We start from the raw sequence: 24,318 nt of genomic DNA on the forward strand, positions 1-24,318 counted from the left end.
GCTGTCAGTGGGAATGCTGCCATGAATTCCAAAGGGAACAGAACTGGATCGTAATTATGTGAAAAGAACAAGAAGAGAGAAAAATCAGATAGTCAAAAAATAACAGCAACCTGAAAGCCAACATCTCTTCCTTTCCTCCACCCCTCCATAAAAAAGTAACATTTTTAGAGGTTGGGTTTGGGTCTGTTCACCCTAGGAAACATAACACGCACATCCCTACAAAAGTTCTATATTTAAAAACTGTTGCCTCTTTGTCCAAACATTGCGTTGATACTCAAGGCCTTTTGGGGTTATTTTTAAGAGGATATATTGACCAATAACTGCCAGCTATGCATAAGTAAGCATGATTGCCCTACACATGATCTTGCTTTCCTTTCACAAGTGACAGGAGCACAGAAGACCAAGACAGACAGAGGTAGGTTCCTTCCACAATTTCCACATTTCCACAATACACAAAGAAGTTTCTTTGCTTGGTTTCCCTTTGAGAGTTATTTACTGTATTTCTCTAGCTATCTGTTAACTTCTCTCTCTCTCTTTCATCCTGCATACCAAGCCACAAACCGGACAGTGTTGAGCCTTTGCATCTGCTATGAGTTTAAAGACAAGCCCTCCCTTACAGTATTCTTGCTGGGACTTTTCATATGGTCATAACTCCGGCAGCGTCTTCTATCTCATCATTACTTCTTCCTTCTGGAGAGGACAGTCACGAGCTTCAACAAATATAAATGCAAGACAAGCATTCCAGCTTTTTCTAAAATATTAATGTGTTACCAGCTAAATTGGATCAGGCCAACTACAGTCACCTCATCCCATTTAACTAGCAATGAACAGGCACAGTTTCAAACCCAAGTAAGGTTCAAGCCAAAAACCTACACTGAGCTGAATCAAAGCACCTGGACTTGAGAAAAGTTTACATTTGGATTTCAAACTTCAAAAAGGATGCATAGGTCTGAATTTTGATCTCACTCATGCCAATTTTCAACCAGTACAGCAACAGCAGTACAAACAATGCTATTCTCCATTTACTCCAGTGAAATTAAGGTGACAATTGCAGAACTACAGGAATACAGATCCAGGCTCATTTCTCATTTCAAGGTTGAATACATTTAGAACAGCATCAGGAAAACTAGGTAAACTGTGTAAATTAATGATGGAAATTATATGGGTTCATTTTACAAAGATCCACTCTGGTTACACTTTACAAAGATAAGAAGGTAATTTCATTATGAAGTGGAGAAACTAAGATAGATTAGGTGAGCTTGGTAGCATCACAGAAAAACTCTGAACTGCTTTCTCAGTAACTGTTTTCTGCTAGAGAATTTAAAATGAGAATCATTATCTGTTTTTTAAGCATTGTTTTACAGTTCATTTAGTTTTCATACAACGGTGGCTGACCTTACATAGAACAGCCCACCTTTAGCTCAGCCCAAGAAAATCTGACTCTGTGTGTCACATCCTTTAAGGATGCCACTCACCAAAATGATGTGAGATTCCTTGTTGATGGAACAAAGCAATTACAGACATAGCACTCAAAAGACAATTTAAAGAGAAAAGCACATTTCAGAAAGTACGTATGAAAGTCAAAAAACTATTAGAGATGCTACCTTTCTGAGTTTCAGAAAAGACATCCTTTTATTTTATGGTAGACAATCGTACTCACAGGCTGTTCATTACAGCCAGTCAAAGCAAGTATAAGCCATTGTTAAATGAGTTTGGGCTCATGAATGGAGCTAAATCATCTTGACTGGCAGCTATATTATTACTCAGCATTTATGTAGTGCTGTGCATAAACATCACTCTTAAAAATTTTTGATTGCAAGTTTGAAAGCCATCAGGAATCTAGAAGCTTCTTCAGATATGAGGAACAACAGCGCTGGAAAAAGGGTGGAGAAGGGGCAAGAGCATCCTGAACATTCACAAGTCTGCATGAAATATTCCTTTAATTAGCTAAAAGAGGCCACAAAAGTAGTTTCAGTGGGGATTTTGCAGGAAAAAAATCATTTAGTGGGGAGGAGACAAAGCATCAAAAACTAGTGAAAGGGCTTGGAAAAGGTTAAAAGTAAAGAAAGTTCAAATCTACTCACATGTAGAAATCTGTTACAAAACCCATCTTTGGCACAACTCCTCCCACACTGAAAATCCCACTCATTGTTTCACTTGTAAAGGGAAAAGACTGATAAAAAAACACATGTGGGCAGCTAGCATGGAGAGAAAACTTTTGCACAGATTCATCACGATCATCTAATCTGACCTCCCATATAACACAGCTTAAAGGATTTCTTCTACTAAATGTGTCTCAAGCCCGTAACCTTTGGTTAAATGATAGTGTATCTTTAAGACAGATATCCAAGTTTGACCTAGAGGTGTCAAAAGAAAACCTCCATATTCCCACGAATCTGTTCCAATGGTTATCACTTTCACATGTGTTTTGCTTCTCGTCTGAATATATCTAGCTTCAGCTTCCAATCTCTTTATACTTGATTAAACATCAGTCTCTCAGAGACGTCTTGGTCTTGTGGGTGACCTTGATTTCCTGATCTTGGATCCAACTGATCTTGGATAAACTACATACCACAGTTAAACTGTAAGTTTCTTTAAGCCAAGCTTTCCAGAACTCAAGTAACTCTCACTCAGATCTTCTCCAACACTCAGCCAGTTTCTCAATAGCCTTTTGAAATACAGACATAAAACCTGAACATAATGCATTAATGGTTTTACAAACATCATATCCACAGATAATAGTAGCTTCTTTTCAGTTTCCCTACTGACTAACAAGAGATCATATTGCCTGCTTAGTTACACTAGCAGCTAGCTACGTTTCATTCAAAGATCTCGTGTATTCAGAGGTTTATCCACTGTAACATAAAAAGCTGCTTTGAAAGTCACTGCTTTCTAGGGTACAGTCCTTCATCTTAAAAATCTAGCAGATTTTCACCTATCCTAGGTGTATGACCATTACTTACAAGAAAGTATTCCAAGTGGTCTGTGCAGGATGACACACTTTACACAGTTCTACAAGCAACACTCTTCCCCCTCCAGCAATCTTCCTTAGGGCAGCCACTCAGATAGGTCTGCAACACGCCCTCTGTTGGGTTGCCTCCAATTTTCTGCTTTGTTATGTAATTTTTTTGTTTATTTTATATTTTAGAAATTAATAGGAAAACATTAAAAACCACTTCCAAAATGTCAAAGCACATCATTAAAATGACAAAAAATAAAAACAATTCAAGCAATGGAGATACAGCTTAATCCCCTTCAGACAGTCTAGAATAATCACATATAAGAAAGAGAGACATTTCTCAGAATGTCTAAGTACTTGAATTTTGGGGATTATAACAGTCACAGAAGAAAATTTCAGAATATTGAGTATTGGTTTTTATCATTGGATCTAATTTAATGATAAAATAGTATATTCTTTTAGAAGCATGGACCAGCAACAGTGTCACACACTTACAAGAAGAGAAAAATTGACAACATTCATTACTGAAGCATTTGTAATGATAAGATCTTCAGCAGCTATTTCGGCATCTCAGGTAGCTCCCATCTAACTGTCTTTCTTCTCACTTAGGGCCACAGACCACTCTCTTGGCTTCAGATGGAGTTTCCCCTTGCTTTCACTGTCTAAAACCACTGCCATTGCCTCCCAGCCTCCATTTCTTCCTGGGAAGGTGAGGAGTGCAAACGAGAGCTGTGACCTTTCTCATGTGTGTATCCCAAGTTAAAATACACATATGTTGACCCATCAAGCCTTACAAGATTTTTCTGTATTTTCTTTAATGGGACATCGAGGTACCAGAGTGTGCTACCAAAGATTACATCTTTCCCTTTCCCTTTTCTTCCCTTTAAGCTCTCTTAGCATTTCTATTGTGCATCTTAATGATCACATTCTTAGCTTCAGGTTGCTCCAGGCTTCCACATAGATACTGCTTTTTATTTGTTTGTAATCCATTCTAAGAAATATTAAATGAGTAAACTTTTTATTGAACACCTATTTGCTCTCTAAATACTGTATGAAGATTGAACACAGTACCACAACTAGTGAAACTGTGAATGTGTTGCTTACTTCTGAACCACATCTAAAATTATAAAAAGCTGTAAATTTATTGTGACCCTTTCTTTATAAAATCTCATGAATAAAAATTATTTTTAAATACATTACACTTACACAGCACTGTACATAAAGTTTTGCATGATTTTACTCTATATAATGGGGTGGATCATCATTTGAATCATTTTAACTATTGATAGAACATTGTAATTTTCCTTCCTCTTCCTCTAGTAACCCCAAATTCATGAAAAAAACCTCCACAACAGTAATGGTCTATAATTTTTATATATATGTTTTTAATGTCTAGTGACACAGTCACTATTCTTAAATGCACTTTAACCAACGCAACCAAAGTGTTTCAGAATTGCTGTACGATGTACCACATCGTCTCAACTCTTTCTGAATACGGAACAGAAATATTTATGTGATTCTGTGCAGTGGAGATCGGTAAAACAAATTTGTAAATACTTATCCCGTAAACCTCCATCATTATGGCACAAAATTAACTATACAAACACTAGAAGAAGTGTAACTAGGATCCAGCGGGAAATTTACTGGCAGGCATTACTCTCTGCATAGAATGAGCATAAAGCAAATGTTGCTGTTGTGGCTCAATATAAAGAATAATGCTAGCTAATGAGACAGTGCTGACAACTGCTTCATAAAATAAACAGAATGGGTTTGCGATCTTTTTAATGTACAAGAGCAAAACTGAGTTTCCAACTGCACTGGAATTTAAAGGGGATTTCTCTTTGCTAATGTTACTTACGAGAACAGACAACATAGGAAATTCTCATGGCTAATCACGATTACATATACACGCATACACACACACATTTTCAAGTGTGTATTAATTACTGTCAAGTCAGAACAATGCAGGCAGAAGTGCACCACTAAATCAGATTGGTCCTGCTAACGGAAATGGAGGTCATTGCTGTTATCATTTTCACTTTGGTATAAATCCTCAGAATCTTTCATGTCCAAACATTCTAGCCCCCCAAAAAATGAAAAAGTAAATTTAGAAACAATTCATACAAGCCCACCTTCATGAGCTGCAGTGATCTTCACTTTCCCTTGCCCTTTCATCATAAATGTGGTGACACTGCTTTTGATTATTTTATCCTGAAAGACTTGTGCAGTCAAAAACATTATTGCACTGTCCAGCTAAATTAGCCTGTATGAGACTTCTTGTCAGCAAAAAAAAATAATCTTTCCAGACGCCATAGATGATCATTATATGCAAAAAAACCCAGGTATCAGTTGGCAGATGAGCTAAGAAAAGAACTTATTTGGGGCAGGAAGATGGAGTAATTAGATGTAAGAATTACCTTTCTAAAGTATTTGACTCCTGAAGGATAAAATTAAAGTTTAAAACTCTATTGTAAGAACCACAGGACTCAACCAGCCCCCAGTCTTTACCGGGAGTTAGACTGGGATAAAAATAACCAAGAGCAGCAGCATACCACTTTTGCACAGCTGGCCGCACACCTCTTACAATACCATTCTCCTCTCCAAGATATACTGAAGGATATTTCTCAACTCACGTTCATTGCAGATAAAGCAAACACGTGTCTTTTTCTAAAATGGTACACCATATTTTGCCACTGAATGTATGACAGGGTAATCATCAAAACTATCCTGACTCTCCCATTTTCTTCTAGCTTCATGGGGACATGTCCCTGGGGTGACAAACACTGCTAGTAACAAGAATCATCCCCAATATTTTTAAGGCTCTGTACATGTAGAAGCCTGCTGAAGAGAGGAAAGGCTTCTTTGCAGGAAGGCTTTATGAAAACTAGCCCTAATAAAAAAATGAAAAAAGTTTTACCGCTAAATAGCTGCTTAGCTGAATGAAACAGAAGATAAAAAGTGTGATGCCTTAACCTAACGGCCAGGGATTTTTATCACAAAAAAACCAAGTATACACTGCAGCAAATTGTCACTTACCAGAATGAAACCTGGAACAGAATGGTAAGACACTGTGAACCATAATATCCTAAAAACAACCTCTGTTAATAGTCCAAAGATTCAAATATTGGAAGTGTTAAAAAAAAATCCACAATTAGCCTCCCAAAGTTCATCAATACCTTTGCCTTGTTTTCCTGGGTTGGTTTCTTTTTTGTTAAGCTGCAGAATGAATTTTAAGAGATCCTATTGTCTCCAAAGATCAGAAAAAAAGGTCAGAAAAAAGTCTGGAAGAGAAAGGGGGGTGATACTTAACCTACCTCAGAGTTGGTTTAATATCGACTATGTTAATGTTACAATGTAATTTCTTTCCCCCCAACTCGTCTCCCTGTTTCAGAATGGATATTACAATAAATAGGGAGACGCTAAAATAATAATGTCCCTGCACCATTACTCTTTCTTGAGTGCTCCAATGCAAAAAAACAAACCAAAACATAACGAAAATCCCCCCTTTTTCCCTATCAATTTATTTGACTGCAGCAAAACTCACGCTAGGCAAGATAAAACAAAACAAACAACAACAACAACAAAAATCAATATATAAATGTATTTTAATCCCTTAAGAAATACGCCTAAATGTGGAGCCACATTAGGGAAGATAAATTCTGGCTTTAAAAGTTTGACAATAACCCCAAACAGGATCTTCTAATGTGGCAATGTCCACTCCTGACAGGCACTTAAACAGTAATGACTCAGAAATGTATGCACACGTCTACCAACACTACCTGCTAGTAGATATAATTCAGCTTGTCTGGCAGAGTTGCTAAGGATGGATTTCATTTCACTTTGCTTTTGGTAGATAACGATAAGCACCTACCCTAAGCTCGCTGTGTCACCCCTGCAGTCACTGGAAAGACACGAGCACACCTGGAAGGCCATTTATTCCATCCTAACTGAATGCCTAAGACAGCTAGCATCAATTTTCTTACAAAATACCTTTCTCTCTCTCCACTGATTACAAGCCTACATTTTATTAGGGCATCAGGCACCACAGAGGTGAGAGACTTGAAAGACAGCCCCCAGCTCTGACCTGGGTTACTGATACTGCAAACCATCGCAGCGATTTTAATTATTCACACTTGGCAATGGAATGAAAGCACTATCTTACATGTGTCACAGGAAAACTACCTCTAGATATGACTCTGCTGATTCAGTGGAGATCAGGTGTGCACTTAAACACGTGCCTGTGTGTTCTGATGATTTATCCTATGATGCTGAAAATTAGGTAGGGTATCCTAAAAACACGTCTGTGTCACACAGTACAATAACTTCATGTGATAATATCTTATCTCCACAGTGGTCTAGTTACATTAGATCAATAGTACAGCTGAGCAAAAAACCTCCACACTTCGGCAACTCCAACTCCCAAGCCCACATCTTTAGCGCTGCCTTTCTGCAGGACGCTCCAGCGCCTGTAGCTCTTATGTGTCTCATCCCCAGCTCGCGTGGCCACTGCCTCAGTCCTCAGCTAACTTTTAACAACTCATCAACATTGGTACATCCGCCCCAATGCTTCGGCTTTTGACAGAATTTCAGTTCACTGAAGGTTAATGCTAATCCATTCATCTAAGCAAGCTGTGAAGACTGAGTTACCACAACTCTCCTAAATTTTACCTCAAAAGAAATAGATGAATGCATTTGTTTTGGGACTCGTAGTTGCTGGCAGTTAGGAAGTGTTCAGAACTGAAGTATTTTCTGTGACTGAAAGCAGAGAAGACTAATGCTAACATGTTAATCACAAAGTAGTTATCTGTCTGAGGAAAATGGCATTTGCCTAAAAGCCTGTGAAAACTTCCAGAACAGAGAGCTGTCGTGCTGGTGGGAGCAGTAGGCTAGTGAGCTTTATACAGAAGTAAGGAAACAACAGAAGTAAGTCTGGCAACAGTGAGATGGCAGAAGGCAAGATAAATGTAACTGATGTGTTATCTAAACAGAGGCTCCTTTATCTAAGAAAAGGTGCTATGAAAGGTGTACTTTCAAAAAGAATATTAAAGCTTATGGAACTCATCTGATAGGAGTCTGGCAAATGGTACTAAAATCACCTACAGATGCATGCAGGGTTTTGTTTCCTCCCCCCCCCCCCCCCCCGGTGTCTTTTCCTGTATGTGTTTTGTCCAAGTACCACCATAATGGAATACGGTTTCATGCAAAGCACACTCAGGGACATCTTGCTGTTTTTACAGAAATTAGAAAACAGATATTCTCCCACTAGGAATGTGTATCAATTGGGATTAGGAGATAGTGAAAGAGGAGGCAGCATCACACCAGTAAACCAAAGCATGTCAACCTGCACTGCTGTACTATTTCACTGAACTGAAAGATAAAACAGTGAAGAGAATGATTCAATATCTTGCTCATAAATCCCAACAGGAAGGCTTAATCCTGTGCCAACAGGCTGATAATTAAGAAAATGGTAAACTTTCCTGTAATCTAAGAAAAAGAACCAGCAATCCACACTCATTCACTCACACAATTTAAGCTGCTATTTTTCAACATGAACAGACATTAAAAGTTCTGGCAGTCTGGTATCAATATGAGACACAGTCATGCTTTTCAATCCTCATTACTTCAATTATTGTTTTATAGATATATATATTAAAAAAAATAAACTTCAGTCAAAAAACAATCAACCCATGTAGGAAGCTTCTCTTAACTATAGATACTTAGTTTACTTACTTTACCACAATATTTCCTAAAGTCTTCGCCTTCACTGGTTCCTTATTTTCATCCAGAATCATCACTGCAAAAAAGTAATATAGGGAGAGAACTCTTGTCAAGTAGTGTATTTTTAGGTGGAGAACGGTGTCTTTCTTCATGGGTATCAACTTATGTCACACTTCAGAATGGCAATACACCAAGCAACAGAAGGAATTAAGTAATTTGGGAGTTCCAAACTGGATAATCTCATAACCTTATTAACATTCAGACCTAAGTACAAAAAGTCTTAACTAATACTCGTGCTTTGGGAACAGAAATAGCTCCGAGTCAAAAAGGGAAAATTATAGAACTGAAAATTAAAAGGCACCTTCATACTGGACAGTCTAAACTTCCAAATAGCAAATGACCCTGAAGGGACATGACAAATCCACGAAAAAGTGTACAGGTAACACGAGTCAGAAATAACTACTTCGATTACTAGAGGCTAACCCAGTTAATGTGAGAAATAGCGTTAGCAGTAAATAAGTGTGTCTGGTTTTCAAAGGCTCTCGGGAGACCCAGAAAGATGCTTCCCAGCTGATAAGGCTTATTCTAGTCTAGCAAAAGAGGTGAAGTAACTCATGAACTACCCAAAGCCGCACAGGAGGGTAATGCCAGAGCACAACAAAGAATTCAGACCTCCCAACAGAAGCCTTTTCCCTGGATGACACTGGCCCATCACCTTCAGCGAAAGCATCATATCATAGAATCATAGAATGGTTTAGGTTGGAAAGGACCTTGAAGATCATCGAGTTCCAACCCCTCTGCCACAGACAAGGACACCTCCTGCTAGATCAGGTTGCTCAAAGCCCTATCCAACCTGGACTTGAACACGTGCAAGGATGGGGCATCCACAACTTCCCTGGGCAATTTGTTCCAGTGCCTGACCACCCTCATAGTGAAAAATTTCTTCCTTGTATTTTGTCTAAACCTCTGCTCTTCCAGTTTGGAGCCATTACCCCTTGTCCTGTCACTACATGCCCTATCACTACATACCATCGTGGTACTGAGGTTTCTGAGGAAAAACACCTGAAATAGCATCTTCCATGCAGTCATCTGGGAAATCTACTACAACCACCCATTCCATCTGAAGGTGTGGGCATAAGGAAGGAATGACAGACATCAATTTGGCCTTTGATAAATGGAATTGAACAAAGTGAGATGACTAAACCATGGAAAAAGAAGGAGGAACAGTTTTGACGGACTGGACTGACGTGGACTTAAAAACATGCTTTTTGAAGTCTGTTCAAGCAAAGAAAGCAATGTTCAGCTGGATCTAAATTACTACAAATCATCGTACATTCTATATCAAAAAGTTCCAGAGGAAATGGGGAAAAGAGGATGACAGACTTCTGACTAAAACCCTGCTAAGACTCTTACAAGTAGTATCATAACCTATCCCTCCAAAGAATGCAAACACCTGTATTTCTGGCTGAAGGCACTGCTTCAAAAAGGATGGTAATTTTTAGGTAACCGAAGAGCCTGCTGAAACCAATGGCTCAGCACATACAGACAAGCAAACCCACACAGCCAGTTTTAAAAATCAGTGACTTGGAAGGAGTAACTGGGATAGGAAATCAAAAGGATGAATGGAAACATAGAAGACACTTATGAAAACCAGCAAGAATGGCATAGAGCCCATTTATAATCTGTAAACACTTCTTTCCTTCTTATCTATTTTTAGTGGTGTAAGAGTATCTGTAAGAAAATAGTATGGTTAGATTTGGAGAATTTGGGCTCAGAACCCCATGAAAAAGACCCATTCAGATGTGCTTTCAAACCTTTCTCTCCTATTTTTTCCTATTTTTATTATACTGAAGTAAAATCAGTTCATTGTAACTATTTTATCAAGGTAGCAATTCCAGCATTTATTCTCCTCCTTGCAAGCACTGTATTTCAATATACAAAAATTTGGGGAAGGGAGATATTGTATTGTTCACTCCCGAATTACTGAAGAACTGACTTAATTCTTCAAAATGTGGGACTTGCTTCAGTTTGAAAACAATGCAATGAAATTATCTGGAAAGGATTCAAGTAGATCAAAGGAAAAGCACAATATAATGTTTGATTTAAGGCAACAGAGCTAGAAATTAAGATGGTATCTTGATTCACTTTTAAATGCAATTTGTGCCACTGAACTTTGATATCATAGCCCAATGCTTCTTTTATTCTTTATATTCTAAAAAATCAGCAGTTTATTTTAGCAATACCGTGACAGGAAAGAATTTGACTGTGTTTAAAAAGGAAAAAAAAATGGTAGATTTTGTAACTTTCTATTTATATCGCAGTGTAAATACAACATAACTTTAGCAATGTCCAAAACCATCAACAGTTGCACGTATAATCTAAAAATATGGGATCTAGCTTCTAAATGACATAAGGAACTCTTCTAATTAATATAGTAACAGCACCAAAATAACATCAAAACAGACGTGGGTGACAGCAAGACAGCTGCCAGTACAGAGGAATTTCAAGATCCACTATTTTATGAATGGCTGCACTACAGGACATAATTGGCCCTACACTGAAGACTGAAAGAGGTAAAGTTCTTTTGTAAATCTTTAGTGAATTTTAGTGCTTATTTTATGTTTCCCTCTAAAGGCATGCTAAAGACATTTCCTTCATTCTATCTGACGAAATTCTTCACTTACACCAGGCCCAATGTTCAAAAAAATCTCATAGGAAATTTTTGTACTCGCGCTACTCATACTTTTTTCTAGGCCTGACTATCATCTGATAGCGCCATATATGGTGCAATTACATTCTGCTACTCTTCCCTGTTTATTACAACTCTGGACAAAACTTCTCAGCTTTGTTTCAATGTTGTTTTTAAGCTACTGCTTGTTCTCATGCCATAACTGTAAATGCCAAAACCAAACCCGAGCTCCTGAAAATCTTTATTTTCTTTAATGCTTGCTTGCTTCCCCTTGTATGTTTTAAAAGAAAAAACTGCTTAGTTCTTTCTGCCCAATGATGTGAGAACTTTTCCTGAAGATGATTTGATCTTTAATGGAATTATTTTTCAGACTTCAAGTAATTCTTGAAAACTTTGTTAAAAGCAAGGTTCCCAGGTATGAAAATATTTTTGCATTCTTAATCCTTTGGCTGCATGCAAATCTTAATCCTCTGCATGCAAATACCTTCCAGACAATGAGTGCTCAACCTTTTAATGTTGGTCCATAGCCTACCATTTCACCTAGCTGAAAATAAAAACTGTAGATAAACCCTTAAAGCACACTATTTCATTCATATCTTTGTTATATCCAGTGTAGAAGCATGTGCTAGCCCTTTCATATGATAAAGATAGGAGTAGTTGATCAATTTTCTTGAACATAATTCTGAATTTCTTATTCACAATCACATTCCACAACATACAAAAAAGCAAAGCTTCCTGTTACAGGAGAGAGGAAAATCTGTTAATAAGACTGTAATTTGCTTTTCCTACAAGGTATGAAAATTAAAGAGCACTTAGTCAGGAATATAAGCAATATCCTTTCCTAGTAGCATGTTTAGCACAGTCTTACCGTTGTATCCTGGCACTGGTTTTCCTGCCTGTCCGGGTGGAGGTGTTGTAGAGTTCCCCAAACCAATACAGGAAGCAGTAATTGCTGAACCAGATTCTGTAAAGAGAACCCAAATATTGCCAGTTATGATTGTTCTTAGTGCCATTGAGTATTATTGGTTCTAATTTTGCTTCTAGTTCAGCACATCAAAATAATAAAATAAAATAAAAATCCCAGACAAGGAATGGATGATTTAGAATTCAGGAGCTTTATGTATTATCTAATGAATTTAAATTCATTATAGAAATTTGCATTCTTCAAAAGGGAGATTTTTCCATTCCACAGAAGACAGTCAGAAGTAAACACTTTCTGCATCACACCTGTAGTTTATTCTGCTATGGGTATAAGGTTACACCACAGCAGTAACAAACTACCTACGCAAAGCCATGATAGAAATACTGTGTAGGTCAGACATACTACAAGAGTTATTGCATGAGTCAATATGCTTAGGAAGAATGAATTCCAGGAAAAAAAACATCAATCCATTCTTGATTGATTATCTTATCCCTCTAAAGCAATATCAAAGTGTCCTGTTTTTGGAGCTACACATTCAGAGGTTTGGAAGGTGAATAAATGCCAAATCTTTTCCATCACAATATTGGTCAGGAAGAGTCAGAGAAGAGGTAGTGCCTAACAAAATTTACTGTAAATAATGAAGTCAGGAATACCTCTTTTATAATCCTGGAGTTCTCACTAGTATTTCTTGCTGACAACTATTTCAGATAACGAAAAGGCTCAATAAGAAATGGAGTAGAAAAGTCAGACCTAAATTTTCAGTGCTGCCAAAATAAACTCAAAAGGAACAACCTAAGGAATAGGAATCAAACTGCTGCAAGATTTTGTGATCATAATTCAGATGTTTTCTCCTCCTCCACCTACAGACATTAAAGTTTTACTAACCACAGCATTTTGGAGTGGGTTTATTTTGGGGGTGGAGAGGGGGACAGGAGAGATGCGAGAAGACAAATGTCTCTTGGTTTTTGAATCTTTGGCAGATATTCATTCATCTAACTGTCAAAAGATAAACTGAACACTGACACTGTGTGCCTTTGCTCCCTGCATGGAGCCCGTGGAAGGTAGGTCTGGAATCACCTCTGAAGCACCAAAGTAAAATACCTTGTTCAGAGCCTGCAAATATGACAGCATACATATCCCCTGTAATGCCTGTGCCTTCCTAATTATCCCCACAGCTAGCATCTAGAAATTCCTCTCTCCTCACCTTTCTCTTTTTCTTAAGAAAGCTCAATTTCACATAACGTTTTTATACTACAAGAGCTATTATTATAGAAGAGGAATAAAAACTATCAAGTCATACAACAGAGAGTCTAAGTTTCAAAAAAGACTAGTCACTCTTCTCTCCTTCTAAGAAAAAAAAATCTATAGAAATTACTTTTAAATGCTGCTGTAAACTCTGAGACACAGAAAACAAAGTGTAGGTGGTTGTAAATATTAGCAGGAAAACAGCATGAGGCCATTACTTTAAAAACATGGCTTTATCATTCTGGAGATGTCTGAAGTCTTAGGTCACTTGGCCTGGAATTCATAGTCCCCACTACTCTCAGGTGTCAGCACAACAAAGCAGGTTAGTCTTCAGCTCTATAATTACATCTGATCAGTGTGGTCAAAACTATTTTCAGTTCTCTTGCATTAGGAAATTACAGTTGTTTTTGCTGTGAATTTTCTCAGCTTTGATAGCATTCATCTGCCACTTCAGAAGTTGTTAAATCAGTATTCAAGTGCTAAAAGAAGCAAGAGCAAGAATAAAATTACAGAAACTTGTGGTGGGTTTACGTTAGGTGTTAGTAAGTAAGCTGAAAATTAGCATTACCATAGCATAGTCAAGCTAGGGCCTAACTCCAGCTGTGAGATACAGAATGAGAATTATCAACCCTCCATGCTAATAAAGACAGGCTAAAGAATCTGCTTAGCTGTTTCCCCATGTTTCCCTGTTCCTTCTTGTACATAATGCACGTTCCCCGCACGATCGCGGATCCTGGTCTTTTCTTCCAACAAGCCAAGCACCCAAGCTACAGTTACAGCGGTGACACAGTATCAAAATGATCTAACGACCTCATCCATGATCACACAGGAAGAGAAAGGCAATTTATTCAAGAGTTTGGGAGCTTCATTTTCTGCACAGTATCTATACTGAAGACTTTTTTCCTCTTTTCCTCAGAACAGAATGCAGAACAGTATTTTACTTAGAGAACAGTGAATTGGAAGAGATGGTAGAAGGGACAGTTTCGGTTTTGATTGTGTTAGGAGGAAAAGAATTGGTAGCATGGAGTACATCTTGCTTTATATATTGCATGGCAAGAGCTAAAAACCATACTGTAACAGATCAAGTGAGAAAGGTATTTTCCTGTCACCAAAACATAGTAACTTCATTTCCTACTGAGGGGTAGGGAACACAGCATCACTATTAACCTGATGTACCAGCAAGATTTTAATGAGCTGGGAACTGACAAACATTTCTAATCAAGTGGAGAGGGAGAATCTGAAATTTCTGAAAATTAGTTTGGATTTGCTTGACTCTGATACACTGCTAATGAAAACAATATAAACTAGACAGGAAACTTCATCATCCCATTTTGTCTGTATTTGTCCCCGTGTTTTGGACAACAGTGAATAAGACTGAATGAAAGCCCACTTATTCTAAACAAGAATCACAAGGTCTAAAACTTTGTGAATAGGTCTTTAATTGCTGCTATTTCTTCTATTGTCTTCTCAATTACCAGTGGATATATTATTTTCATATTTTCCCAGTGCTCTAATCTCTAAGATGTACATTCAGTTCCCATGCATCAATAAGACTTTTTATATACATAAAAAAAAATAATGTTTTTTTGGTGCTAGAACCAGATATTAATTCAGAAAGGGAATCCCAAAAGCATCTGCTCTTTGTGTTAGGTTAACAGTTCCTGAATGCTAAAGATTCCCTTACAATGTAGAAGCATGAAGGAGTACTTTCAAAGGATAGTATGAATCTTTGTGCTGTACATTTCTTTGGAAATCAACACGTATCTTCCAAACAGGATGCTGGATTGAAATATCAATTTCCCAAACCTATCACGAAACAGCAACCCCCTTCTAGGACCGCATTTTTAAATCACAAAAAAACCACTATGACTTGCAAGTGGAATTCAATTCAAAAATCACTGTTCAGAAGAATACATAAAAATAAGTATTGATGAGTCATTTTCCTTACCAATTACGTGTAACACAAGTTCTGTGTGGCCCTTTTATGTATTTCCAGTAAATAAAGTTGCTTAAGAATCTTTGGTTTCAATTAAGGTTGATTTCTTTATAATTCAAGTCAGGACCTATATATGCAGGTTACAAGACCCACATCTGAAAGTTAAAACAGCAACAGTTTGAAGATGGATAGCACTTGTCAAATGGACACTATTACACCTACCCCTTACATCAGGTTTCTGAATGTACAAATGGACACCCCTTTCCTAACACTCGTTTATAGTTGCAGATTCTCTGAAATTAATGTGCAGTGTCTAGACAGATTCCCATCGCTGAAGTCTTTAGAAACTTAAATACTTTTAATGGAAGGAACGGAACAGTAGATCTGTCTTCCAGTCAGTCCTTTCTGCCAATGTTTAGGCACTAACCTTCTGCTCACTACACTAGCAAGTTAGCTCGCCCTCCAGCTGTGGAAAGTTTTTCAGGGACAACTGCATCATAGACCCAATTTCCTTTTTGCACAACAGCTTATAATGTCACAGTGAAACAGCTATTTAGAAGAGCAATGTTTTATACTGGAAGAGCAATGTTTCGCAACTAGTCTGGTAGCTACATTCAACATCTGCTCTGAGTTACAATGGAATGAATATATATACCTCTGAGAATAATGAAAAGCACTTCACTGAGACTTGGAAGAGAGAGTTAGTGAGAGACCATCTTAAAATCATAGCTGTTAAAGTGTCCCAAGTCCCTCCTTACGTTTTTACTTTCAGGGCTAATGTAAAGAAATAACCCTCAAAATCCACAGCTATGACCTTCTTTGTTTTGTCCCACTCTACATGTAAGTGAAAGATATTATTTTAAAGATATTTCAATATTATTGAGCTATATTGGAAGGTTACGAGTAGCCCGATACAGGCAGTTTTTTGGCATTTGCACCTCTAAAAGCAATTCTTATGTCAGAAGGTGCTGCTGATGCAGAAGCAAAAAGTGCACTCTCTTATGAGTAGCAAGGGGAGTCTGTAAGAGTACACCTGACTTTACTTATCAGAAAGCTTCCAACTGCCCATGTACCTGACTTACAGAAGCTGTGCTTTGCCAAATGATGCAGAGCAACAGCTAGTAAGTTATGTGCTCAAAATTGTCTTGCTCATTCACAGTCAACAGTCAAGTTCAATCAAAATAAACAGCTTTGAAATAACTCAGGACTTGAAAGATGAAAAATGCCCTGTGCCACTTACATTCCTGATACATTATAATTTCTAGACCGTGTCTCATGTTCCTCAACATAATAGACTGTCACACTACTGAAATATTGTATTTTCTGGTAGGAAGTACTTAGTGAAAATACACTTCATTCTGACATTAATATTTGAGTTTGGGCTGCGCTAAGTGAGCAATGTAAGGCTGTCTGCTTTGAATTTAGGATGCAATGGATAGGCACTTGGAAGCATGCAAAAGAGATGGGAATTTGTTATGTGGCAGGAGGAAAGAGGAGAAGAAAAAGGAGCAAATGTCATACATTAACACATTAATGAATGCAATAAATATAACACACTAAATTATCACTGCGGCAGTGATGTTTTGAGCCATTCTCCCGGCAAAGCTGTCATTTTGGCTGAGGGGAATTAAAGGAATTACTACAGCAGAAAACAGCATGGATAAAACGGAGAGGAAGGTCTATGTAAGGGAGAAAGCTTAGGCAGCAACTGATAACAAATCCATCCACATAGCAAGAAGGCAGCTCTGAAGAGACTCCTTGCACATGCTCCCTCCACACAGTAGTCATTTTCATTATGTCAGAAAGAGGGGCATGAAGAACTCAATAAAATAACAGCAACATCCTTTCTAGTATAGCAACAACTACTGGGCATCCAGGAACAGAAAACCACTGTACCAGATGAACTATAGCACTTAAAATTTGCATCACAGCATACCATACTGCTTCCTTATAATAAAACAAAATCTAAGATGTCACAGAAATAATATGTACTAGGAGGGTCCTGAAGAGTCAGGGGCCAGATCTTAAAGTAATTCATACAGACCTCATTTCCTTCATCCTTCAGCATATGGCTGCGAAGAGCAAAGAAGTCAGTTTCCTAGTCAGTTCTTCATCACTAAAACTCAAGCAAGTTTCAAAGTCTCTGACTGCACTAGCAGCAGGTGGCCTCACTCACAACTTGTGATTCAGCGCTGCTAATCCTGACAAATTCTTTCTAGATAGCCGTGCCGCAGGCTGGTAGCCCAAGCACCACTTTAGTCTTACATTTACTGGTCTTGGAAGATAATTTCAGACAATTGTTTTAGCCTCTGTACAGTACATCTCAGCCATGCCTTCAGCAAGGACTCAAAAATATCCACTGGATCATTTTGCCATGAAGATTTTTCTTCACCTCTTCCCTGGAAGCGATGTACACTCTCTGCACAGCTCCAGGTTGGTGCGTGAGACATGATATAGAATTAATGTGTAGAAACACCAAGTGCACATGGCTAGGGCTGGGTATTTAACTACAAACAGTCTGATGCTAATTATCAATCAACACTAAAACAAGGAGATGACACCTGGCCACTGTTATCCCAATGCACTAAAGGGCACAGAGGAGAGCAGGTTGGATAATCCCAATGCAATGTGTGATGCTGGGCTGGCAGACTGCCAAAAAGTCCACAGTACAGCTGCACCCACATTGTTAGTACATATTGATATGCTGTGATTTTTACCACCTTCTAAAGGTAAAGGCTAGTGAAAATTACTTTCCAGACCTATGATAATTATATCATGAACTTCCCCATCCATTTTACTTATTTCCTCTTCATTTTGCTTAACCCTGTCATCAAATGAAGGAAAATTTAATGACAGAGCTTATATTTACTGAAATTCTTATCTTCTAACATATTTAGCAGGGTGCTGCAGCAAATTCCAACAGAAAAATGAGAGTAGCCACAAGGAGACAAAAATGACTGAAGAATCTGGAGAACTGTAAATTCTTAAGGATTCCCTGATTCAGTTTTACCGTCAGAAAGCAAGTGTGAAATTAAATCCAATTCACACATTATGCACAATTAGGTTAGATTAAAGACAATCTGTCATCCTAAACTGTGAAAGGCTTTGCTGGCTAGTAGTGAAACTTCAAAAACTCTTTCATGCATCATTTGGTGTTTCATTTCACCCCTTATTTCTGAGGAGTATGACAGATGCAGCAGAAAAATTCTTGAACAGTGATGGTAATTATCATTTATTTTTCCTCCATCTGACTGCATTCTTAACTTACTCCTCCTCTGAATTAAGCTCATGCCACATCAACACAATAAATACCAGGTGCATACAAAATGCCAAAATATGGTGAGTGAGTAGCAGTGGCCTATGTTAGCAAAACTCATAAGAAGAATCAAATTTTAGGTGAAATATGCAAGTTGAGTGATTTGTAATCAAGATTTTCATACTTGTCTTACATGGAGTTTTTAACTCCTTACAAACTCAAGCAAAGCTAGGGTAAAGAATATGCAGTAAACCAACTGGAAAGAATTTCAGTTAAGACTTTCTTGCTCAAATATTATTTAGAGAGACTACCACACCTAAAGCATGACCTTGTCTATCAGGCTGCTTACCATTTAGATTCTATTCATTTGGCAGAAGATCATAACAATTTGTTACCTTGAAGCGGGATGGCTGCAAAACATGTTCGTTCATCCCACTAGTACTCCACAAAACAGAGTGTAAAACAAGTTAACTGTAAGCCTCACGGAAAAACAAGTGGATTTTGCCTATTCTTCACATCCAAGTGAAATTAAATTTGGCCTTTCCCACTTGGTTAAATTGTATACAGAGCCTTAAAAAACCTCTACTTAACTGCCTAACTTTCTCCACTTAGAAACTGTAATATAGAAACATCACTCAGAAAACATGGGAAAGAGATATAAATAGGAAATGAACCGATCCATTTTTTAAAGCGTGACTAAGGAAACCAGAAAGATCCATTAATTAAACAGACTCTCCAGTACAGATGTATTTTTACAATAGGACCAGTGTGTTGCACAAAAATTTGCTTTTATTCTGGTTATGACTACTTACTGTTCAGTATTCCCTTCTACTTGAAGCCCTCCTTATTCTCTATATTCTTTACTGTACGGTAGCACCAAGGGTGCTCAATCAACAACAGGGTCATATGCTACAGACACTGCAGAAAGTGGTTACTGTCTGAAAGACAGCACAAACAATAGCTAAAAGGGACAATGATGTGGCACCCATATACATTTTCATTATCCATAATATGAAGAAGGACGGTCTTGTAATTAAAATACATAAATGGACACTGCACAGTTGACGAGCTAATTTAAATGCACATCAGTGAAGATAACTGTAAAAAAAAAAGTGTGGCCTTGTTATCCTTCTACACCTTGGCTGTACATTCCCATCTTCCTTTTTCCCATTTATACATGGAATTGGATAGAATTGATTCAGATATTTAAAACAATTGCTATTCTTTCTTTCAGCCAGGTTATTTTTGCCTGAATCAATGCTTTGATTGTGCTTGCCACGCGGCCAGACACACGGTAGGACTGGCCTAAGAGCAGGGGTACAAAGACAGTGCCAGGGATGAAGGAGGGATGCTCCAGTCCCTCTTTCAGTGGTGGTTTGCACTTATGTAAGCTTAGACCGTTCACAAATCCCACAGCCAGTTACACACTGCCACCACTGAGCTACTTATCTCAGTATGTTTCATTTGAAACAGGAATAGTATCACAAGTATTTCCTCCCCCACAATCCATTTGTCTATTTGGTCTAATTCATGGTTTAGGATATCACTTTACATTTTAAATGTCATATGAAACACAGGTACAGATTTAAATGCTTTCATAAGCCACTCTATATCTACATACTATTATATCAGATCCTAACCTGCAGTGGTACCAATGAATGCTTCCCATCTCAGCTGGGACACTATTTCCAAACTTTAAAAGGAAATATTGCATGATATTCAGTGTTGCACTAATTAAAGTATATTAATATTTAAACCAATGGGCAAGCATCCCCATACTATTATGTGTGTACACAGCACTGAGAATGACAGCTTCCAGCTTCTTTGCATGATCTAGGAATTATGATGTTAGTATTAACCTGACTATGGAGCTATATTAATACATGTACAACAACAGCTGGGTACAATTAGACAGAAGCGGAGTATTTCCCTCATTTCTTGCAAATGTACAGAAGCACGGGGGGGTGGGGGGGAAATCACAAAATAAGCCAAAGGTATTTGAAAATCTGAAGCCTGTTTCTCAAAATAAAAAACATTTTGTTATAAGTAATATATTTTCTGAAAGTACCTGAATTTCCATGCTTATTCTTAGAATTTAACATCAGAAGAGAAAATAGCAATTCTTTTAGTATTTTCTAAATGCTTCAAAGCACTTGCAGTCATAACACATTTATTACCATGAATACATATTACACTTGGGAAGGCCAAACACTTCTTGTATAACACTTCTATTGCTATATTCAATCCACTCATTTAAAAACAAAATCAACCCCCAAAACTATTAAAATTCCCCCAAGGCTCCCTTTCACAATCCTATTCAAACACAGAATGTATTTACAAACTGTGGTGTTTGTGGTATCATACATACAAACAAGTTCTCTGAAGCACATCCAAATAAAATCTATAGAAAAAATGTACAAAATGTAACTGTAAAGAAACTCTAATTAGCTGAGTTAAAGGCTGGTGGGCTATGTGAAATATTAAAACCAAAGAAGGAAATAAGTTCACTTATCACGAACTGGCAAGCTTTCATAAAGCACCATAAGTTTATGCTTTCATTTTTTAAGTATACCAGGCTCCTTTGCCTACAAAGGGTAATTTATAATGTACATTTTATAAGTTGCCTATAGCAAAATGACAGCCAAGACAATAAGAGGAGAATAGAAAGCTTTTTGGTCATATTTTGAAGATGTCAGATGTCACGTTTAAAGATGCATTAAGTTGGGCAACGAATTGAATTATAATATATTTTCAGACTAAAAATGAATTTCCAATTTTTATTTTCCTCCTACTGTAACATTATAACTGGTACATGATGAAATACTAAGATATAAATGGAGATTATAAAAAGTAATTACACATCTCAGTGCTAACCGTTTACTGTTTAATCATTTTGGGGAATCTTAATATATTGTATGCATAGTAATGCTGCTAAGATGGAAAAGACAGATAAAATTACTACTGTGCAATTCGAATATTTTTTTCTGTATCAGGGTCTAACATCTTACAAAGTCCCGTTCCCTCTCTCTCTGCCTTCACTGGGCAGCCTCAAATCCTGCAAAGGATCTTTCCTTCCACGCACTAGATCCATCCAGCTTACTGCTAGCTTTCCTGTTCTTAAATCATCAGGAAAATCATCTGCTTTACTCTAATGAGGACTCTATTCTCTGAGCAACAAAAAGAAAGCAGTTGCCATGCGACAAGAATGAGATCAGCAACCTGTAACATCTTCACACACATACAAACTGGAGGTGCTGTCACAGCTTGGGTCCTTCAGGCAGATGAGACTGCACTACTCTTATTTAACATACTCACTCCTAAAGGTGTTCCCTCTTCTTCTTCATTTGCCTATTCACTGCACACTAAACATTGTTCATGGCTGAGCTCCATAACTTAAGACTGCTTTACACTTCTTTTATTTTCAATCATCTAAACCACATCAATGAAATTTTAAAAAGCAGGAAAACATTTATACTACTTCATTCATATTAATGTGTGTCCCCAGCTGCATGTGGAAAGACAATTGGAAAAGATTAAGATTAATAAGCACTGAGAAACTGAAGTTAAATGAGAACAGAAAAGCTTAATACATACTTTCTATTAGTTCTAAGTTGGAAAATGTCAGCGCAAATGAGACAGTGGCAATGGCTCATCTGATACTGAATTTGTATCAGCATAGAAGAGGTGCTGACCAGTGGGAAGAAAAGAGTATAGTCAGGAGGAAAAGAGAACCTTCCCAGCAATTTAAAGAACAAAGGTGCATGCTTTTATTTGCTAGAAGGACCTAGTGTGCTTGCTGAATTAACCATGGCCAAACTGTAATTGATTCCACAAATAAAAACAAAAGGGATCCATCTTTTTTTTCAGGCCACAAAAGTCCTGCCATCTCTGACCCAGTATCACCTTTGCAACTTGGCACATTTCCCAAAATGCATAGGAGAACAGAAAACCATGTAAAATGCACATCTGAAATAACCATCAAGATAAACATTTTTGGAGGAGAAAACATGCTTCATGAAATGACGGAGAGTGACCAGCACCACAATAAACCTATGCAGCTGTAATGATTCATTCAAAGTAAAACCACTTTAAAGAATATGTATCTAATCCAGACATACATTCTTTCATGTCCAACACACAGAGAAGCAGCACATAGTAATAAACAAGACACTTCTGTAAAATCAGCTAAGCAGACTACATTTCTGAAGGAGAATCCTCTTCATGTGGATTCTACAGAGAAAATTCATGAAAATTCAAGACTGGAAGATAAGTATAGATGACTGTAAGACTGAAATGCTACAGAGGGCAACACCATCAGGGAAGCTACATCACCCATTTTACTACGACATGTCACGAATCATATATGATGGAGATGCTCAACTGTGTTGGCATGAACAGAGATTCAATATTTTACCATTAGGTTAAGAAGTATTACACCAATAAAATGCCTGGTTCTGAGCACCAGCAGTACTCAACACTTAACTCTCATCTCTACCTGCCTGGAAACAGGGTGCTTTGAGGTAAAATTTTCACAAGTAAGCAAATTTTACCACGTTTCCAAAAAAAGGCTCATTTAAGAAACTTCTGTAATTCTAATGTTGCACATAACTGCCCATATAAAGGCCCAAGAAGTAGTTTGCATCATAATGGAACACCTTCAACAACAAACAAAAAAAAGTGGGGTGGAAGGAGAGTGAGGCTGAGGAAATTTTGTCTCTGCAATTCCAGCACATTCTTGGGATGTACACACAGATTGAGGGCTCCGATGTCCCACGCTGAAGAGGGGCATCTTTCCCCACTCTTCCTCCACACCTGAGTGGTAACGTTACTGGAATACTGGAACAGAGAGGCACAACTGCTCTTCACAAGTTTAAGAGACTAGTTGGGTCCCCCAAAGCAGTTGAGCCCAAATTACTTGGCTCATTAGAAAACAAGAGTGTCAAATCCTAATTTAAATCTATGTCATTCCTTTAAGTTCTATTAAATTACCATAAGAAAAAAGAAGCGGAACCTATCAATGTGCAAAGCTCAAGAGAGAAGCCAATCATCAGGATGAGTTAGGAAAGAGGTCCTTGATTTGGACACAGGTTGACCAGACAGACAAAGAAAAAAATACAAGTTCTGCTCCTTCTCCTTTCTCTGAAGCTAATGGTAAAAGCCCCTGTACAGAATGAGACAGCCACACACTACTGAAAGGTCAGTCTCTGCCTCGGCAATGCCGACAGCCTCTAAAAAATCTCCTCCTCTCCTCCAATAAGGACAACCAAAAACCTATTTGAACTGGGTGTCCTAACATGACACTGAAGGAATGATGAGCTACCATAACTAACAACGCGCAGTCCGTATCTGCACAAGTCTGATTCCTAAGCAATAAACAATGGCTGAAACAATCCTTATGTTCACACCCTTAAAGGACAGAATGCAAGCCCCCAGGCAGAGACATGATAAATGACCACTTTTCTCCTCTTCCTCTGCGTGAATACCTGTTACAAGTTCTGTTATCCAGAAAATTATGCTCAGAGGACTCTAGTTCAGGGCTGCAGTGCTGCAGAAGTTTCTACAGAGTAATTCTCACTTCTGTAGAACTGTTCTG

At 37.8% G+C, this 24,318-nt stretch overlaps 1 protein-coding gene across 1 annotated transcript in view; it reads right to left on the reverse strand.

Moving 5' to 3' along the window:
• ACSS3 (acyl-CoA synthetase short-chain family member 3) overlaps positions 1-24,318 on the reverse strand; it is an 85,490-nt gene that overhangs the window by 8,464 nt on the left and 52,708 nt on the right. The window contains exons 10-11 of the mRNA XM_009882666.1: positions 12,235-12,330; positions 8,690-8,753 (exon numbers count right to left, since the gene is read on the reverse strand). Of these exons, the coding sequence (XP_009880968.1) occupies positions 8,690-8,753; positions 12,235-12,330 (160 nt within the window). The remainder of the gene's footprint in view (positions 1-8,689; positions 8,754-12,234; positions 12,331-24,318) is intronic.

The sequence above is a fragment of the Charadrius vociferus genome, unplaced genomic scaffold (genome assembly GCF_000708025.1).
Source record: "Charadrius vociferus isolate BGI_N301 unplaced genomic scaffold, ASM70802v2 scaffold72, whole genome shotgun sequence".
NCBI classification, from domain to species: Eukaryota; Metazoa; Chordata; class Aves; order Charadriiformes; family Charadriidae; genus Charadrius; species Charadrius vociferus.